This window comes from Brachypodium distachyon, chromosome 3 (assembly GCF_000005505.3).
Source record: "Brachypodium distachyon strain Bd21 chromosome 3, Brachypodium_distachyon_v3.0, whole genome shotgun sequence".
Taxonomy (NCBI): domain Eukaryota; kingdom Viridiplantae; phylum Streptophyta; class Magnoliopsida; order Poales; family Poaceae; genus Brachypodium; species Brachypodium distachyon.
The window spans coordinates 4,895,162-4,900,982 of NC_016133.3; the positions used below are offsets into that span (position 1 = coordinate 4,895,162).

At 45.5% G+C, this 5,821-nt stretch overlaps 1 protein-coding gene across 1 annotated transcript; it reads right to left on the bottom strand.

Moving 5' to 3' along the window:
* On the bottom strand, positions 1-728 carry LOC100844379. Its single transcript, XM_010235654.3, has one exon. It carries the CDS (start codon positions 606-608, stop codon positions 348-350), a length of 261 nt encoding a protein of 86 aa, XP_010233956.1. The 5' UTR covers positions 609-728; the 3' UTR covers positions 1-347.
* Between the last annotated feature and the right edge of the window lie 5,093 nt (positions 729-5,821).

Sequence of the window (5,821 nt, forward strand, 5' to 3'; positions counted from 1 at the left end):
TACATATAAAGTCCATGACATATATCTTGATCTTGAAAAAAAATGTACATATATATACATACATATATAACACACATATATACTGCATGCATACACTACTAGCTAGAGCTAGCTAGCTAAATACTGACTCCTAACGACACTCGTCCCTCATCTTAACTCAATAACTCTTAAGTAACTTATTGATCATCAGGAGCTCACCTTCAGGTTCTGCCGCGCGCAGGCAGCGTAAACAGAAGGGGGCGAAAGAACGCAAAGCACACACACACGCACCAATCGAACGATGGACCAATTAAACCGTAATAACCAACTCAACTCAAGCGCATGCATCTTCATGTTGAGGAGGTTCCTCAGGAGGAGGAGGGGATGGAGGCGGCGGGGGTCTGCGGCACGATCTCGGACTGGTAGCGGTGGAACTTGGCGATGTAGATCCCGGCCTTGTTGTCCACGTCCCGCTCCCCGACGTAGTACAGCCCGTCCTCGTCGCTCGGCCGCACCCGCCGCCCGTACGTCGTCCCGGCCGCAGCTGGTGTGGCTCCAGACTCCTCGTAGTAGTACACTCCCCCGGCGCCGCCGCCACCGGACGACGAAGAAGAGAAGCACCCGCCCATTGTTGCCTTCTTAATTCCTTCTCCTTCTTCTCTTCTGCTTTGCTCTCAGCTGGTGGCGCTTAGCTTTAGAAGGTGGATTGGGGGATTTGGGTGCTTTGAATTGGAGTGTGTAGGCAGGCGAGGGGGAGCCCGTTTTATAGCGGAGGAGGTGGAGCGAGCTAGCTGGCATTAAGGCCAGGGGCCGGTCGGAAGGCGCCATGAAGCTAGCGAGCGAGCGAGCCAAGCTGTGTGCGCGCGGCTCGGGGCGGAATCCGCATCTGCACGGTATATTCGCTGGGCTAGCAAGTTGCAGCGCGTCTCCGACGGCCAGGATTAACTTGGTCCTGCTGAAACGGGGGATTAGAGTATGAGAGCCCCTGTGCTAATTAAATTTTTGAGTTTTTCACACGTAGCGCAGATTAATGTTCAGGCACACAGGCATATATGCAGGGCCGTTCCCCTGTGCTAATTAACCAATCCAGTGAAGAATGTTTGTGGAGAGTCTTAGAGCTAGCCCATCATACGTGACTTTTTTCTCGAACCTAGTCGCGTGTCATTTTTATTAGAAGAAGTGCCCGACGACAGGAATGAAAAAGGTTGTAAACAAAACAAGAGCGAAATTAAGGTCGAATGCGTGTTCCAGGACCGGCCTCGGCTAAATCTGAATCCACCAGGCACAAGACAAACGGTCTGGTGTCATCGACTGCAAAGCCCCCAAAGCCTCCATAGGGATAAGGATGACGAGGGAATGTGCCCCTTTTACTTTGTCCTTGCTTGTATGCACAGTGGCATTGATGAACGGGTCTTTGAAATTGCCGTCGAGACTACGGAATATCGACAACAGATTGTTCATTGATCCAGCAATGTGACCATAATGGGGCCGGGTACACCTGTCGTGGTCCTCAACGACGAATGACGTCACATGAGTCAAACACACCACACGGCAACTCGTCTGAATGAAGAACTGAGCCCAAGGAGCTTGGCATCATAAATTCACTAGAACCAGATGCGGGGCCAGGCCCCGGGCAACAAGGGCCATGGCATGGGGTTTGAAATTTATTTTGCCTTATGTTTTAGTATAAACATTAGATATGGCTTAGGGTTTAGACTAATTACAACACATAATACAACGTTGGCCTCGAGTTTGGTTGAATTCTGGCTCCGTCACTGACTGGAACCAAGACCAGAGAGCACATAGGACATGCACGAAGCACGTACTAGCTAGGAACCTCACCAAAATGTTTTGGTTCAACTTGACACAATGTCTACTATGATGTCACAGAACTTTTAAGACGAATTTGATCCGTAACAACTACAAAATGATCATGCCATGAATAGCGGCAAATTCAATTTCGCTTGTGAATAGTGTCCGAATTTGGATGTTGTTCTTTCTTCTTTATGTGTGAATTGCATTTGGATTTGGTATTATTTCGTGTTTGGGCAAGGGGCCGCCCGGAAGGAGCCACGGAGCGAGCTGAGTTTTTTTACAGCAACGAGCTGAGTGCCTGCCTGCGGGTGCGGCTCGGGGCGGATCTGCACGATATATTCGCTTACCTAGCAAGTTGCAGCGCGTCACCGACGGCCAGGATTAACTTGGTCCTCCTGCTGCCGGAACGTGCGACTAGGAGTGATCCCCGATTGAGTTATTATTACTCGCTTGGGGCAAGATTCTTCGGGAGAACGCCCGGACCGATCGACCCAGCTGTTCAAACTACACATATACTGTATATGTTGATCAAGTGCTCAACAATCTTGCTGCGGCTCGGTGAACCGTCCTTTTCTTCTTTCTCTTTGGACCTGAAAGTGTGAGCAATGCAATGCTGTGAAACTTGCGGTACCACCACTCTCCTCATTCCTTTGACTGGCCAGTTGCAGACCCTTTTACTCTTTTGAACCGTCAAGGAAACGGTTTAAAATGTGCATAGCTGAAGTGACACACATGTTATACTGTGTAAAATCCATATTTCCACAAATAGAAAAGGAATCTTCAGACTTCTCCTGCAGTTTTTTTCTCCTGGACAAATTCGTCTGCGCTAGCTGCACATTCTTCCTCAGATCTGAATAAATAACTGCTGATTAATCACAGGAGCAAAAATCCCAGTTGAGGTCCCACATCAGTGACTTTGTGCACCAATATCTGCTAGAACATCGCTGAAAGTAAAATTCAGATTGGGGAGGATGAACTGTTCAGATAAGGAAAGCTTATGGCGATAAGCCAGCATCTTAGGAGTCACTAATACGTTTAGTCACTTCAGGGTCATTTTTATAATCAGGCTTGGCCAAGATTTGGTCTACCCCTAAATTTGCCATAGAGGCAATGGTACAGCAGCTTCCTGTTTCAGAAGAACCTATCAAGAGGAACAAGCCTTGATTAGCACGCAACTCCGTGATCTTGTGCCAGTAATCAAAATTCCAAGAAAAAATACTGAAAAAAGTGGTAGCATTCACATTGCTCCAAATCTCCACAATGTTCAGTGCCTATCAAGTAGGCACGCAGAAGTTTCAATCAAATTATTCCTACTTCCTTCACATGCACCACATATATCCGCGTATACGTACGTATCGGTACAGTATGGCTTAAATATCAGTATACCACTGACTACTGAGAAGGACCAGTCAAAAAGGAAGTTAATTATGCCATGTAAATGATTCCAATCACAGAAAGATCTCATCTAATATGTACACTAATTGTACAGTGCAAGTTGTGCTCCTACAGCTCCCAACTCCCAAGTGTCCTACTACGTTCACAGCTGCCTTTGCCTAGTGCAGATGAGCAGGGAAGCCTGCAAGATCCCTTCACTTTTAGCCCATTGCTTCATCACATAATTTAGACGTAATGCGTGCTCGCTGTAATCACAACGCCGAATCGATCATAATAATAACGAATTTTAGGCAGAATCCTAATGATGTGCGAAGATCTCCAGAGATGTTAGGCAAGAGCTAAGCACTTAGATTAGATCGATATATAGATATGATCAGGCCCTAATATCTGTTTGATTAATTGGATTCTCCGTGCAGTAAAGCTGAGCCATCTATATGTCTTTCTGTCTAGTTGGCATTGGAAGGGGTAGCTAGAGATGAATCTTACCATAGGAAGCTCATGGCTTCAAAAGAAAGATAGCAATCATATATAAAAGAGAGGATATTAAGATATTTCTTTCTTTGGAAGCTGGATTTTTATAAGGCAAAGTATTTAACCCTTTCGATCAAACTGGCACTAAGTTATCATCTCCTTTACTTTTTTGTGTATATGTGCCAAACAGTCGAAGAATAATAGAATCTAAAAAATGGTAGTAACTACTTAGAGAACCTAGAAAGCAAGTGACATCTCTACTTAGTCTTAGAGAACATAGAAGTATAGAACTACAGAAGGCAAGAAATATCTCAGCTTCCTTGTGTGGCGAAGATGTTTAATTCTACATGGAAGTTTTTTGAACAACTTAGAGGTGTGTTTGGTGAAGTAAATTTTAATCAACTGGTAGGTTCAGTAAATTCTAATCCACTTTAAGCTTTAGCTTTTGGTCTAAGTGTTACAACACTACCGTGTACACGATTGCATCTCCCCTGTGACACAAAAAAGAATGTGGTCTAGCTATACAGAAAACATTTAAACATATAATATGTAGGCAGGCAACATGGATTTTTGATTGGCATCACCGCAAAAGTAAAATAATAAAAGTCATTTTCAAACAGCAATAACATCAAGTGGAAGTGGTTTAAGGGCCAGCTTTTCTTAAAGCTATTGCACAACCGAACATACTCCCTCCGTCCAACAAAAGATGTCTCAAGTTTACAAAATTTGGATGTATCTAGAAATAACTTAGTTTATAGATGCATTCAGATTTAGTTAAAGTTGAGACATCCTTTGTTGGACGGAGGGAGTACTAAATGAGTAATCTGAAGCAAGTTGAATGCTTGAATAAACTCCTACAGTAAGATTATACCTCATCCACCATATATGTTGCAAGAAGATTACCTTTATAACATTGAACAAAGCATCCCTCGGAGAAAGAAAATGATTTAGGCAGTGAGCCTTTTTCATCCTCCAGTTATCTTCTGAGCTTCCACTTCTACCTGCCCTAGGAAAAAGCTCGTTTTCTTTTCATTTTCATCCGTTCCTGATCATGACCTCTAGTTTGTACCAAGTTCAAACTTGAGACAGTATAGGGCCTAAAAATATTCCCGTGTGTGTAGAGTTGGAACCATCCCAGTCTTTTCTCTTCTGCTTTCTGTAAAGGCTGTACATGAATTTATTCTGCTCAAGCCTGTTAGAGGTTTAGAGCCATCGATGCAGAAGTAGTGCGGCACCAAGAACTTCGGCTGGAATTTGACGACCTGTCCCGGAGATTTTTCTGTTGCATCCATGACCACTGAAATTCAGGTTCCGCGAGATCGCTCCGATAGATTTCCCCTGTGGTTTTTACCTGATACACAGCACCAAACCGGATTCTGGTGTATTGTCAACAAATGGAGGGGTTGTAAAATGTTCTGTTCAGTCTGTCATTCTGCTGCAACTTGTGAATGGATATGGATGGATGGCTATTGTCAGTGTCCATGCCTTCACGGTCTGTTCTTCAAGTATGGTGCTGGTTAGAAAGCTGGATACACAGGACATGAAGCTAACAAAATGTCTTGTGTTTGCATGTTAGGGTGACCGGCGGCTCGGACCAAGCCCACCGTTGAAAAAGCCCGTGCCAGGTTTTTTTTTTCCAGCTCGTCTGAGACTAAGGCTGAGCCCAACTCGGCTCGGGCCAGCCCGACGAGCCACGGCGGCTCGGTACGGCCTAGTCGAGTTTTGTAGCGCCAAGTTGACCAGGCAGCTTGCTCTCTCCAAAAAAAAATGTCTGCCCCTGCTCTCACTGCTGCTCGGCACTCGCTGCTGCAGTGCTGCTAGCCTGCTCCACTCCCATCTCACTGGCTCGCGAACCAGATCGACCCATCAGCTAGCCCGAGCCAAGCCTTCTCGGCCGGCTCGCCGAGAGCTTTGGGCCAAGCGAGCTTTTTCCTGGCTCAGCCTGGCTGGCTCGGCTCTTCTGTATGTTCATCCCAGGTTAATTAGATGCCCCTGTAGGTTCGCTGCACTACAGGATATGAAATTCGTCAGACTTGTGGAGTTCTTATGATTCCTACTGAACAGAGCTGTAACCTGTCATCAAACATCCAAGACGCCAACAGTTACTGGAAGAGCCAGCATCAACAGTGCGATCCCATACCATACATGCAACAAACTCAAC

Coding starts and splice junctions, on each gene's coding strand:
- LOC100844379 (XM_010235654.3), bottom strand. CDS start 608: ATGGGCGGGTGCTTCTCTTCTTCGTCGTCCGGTGGCGGCGGCGCCGGG.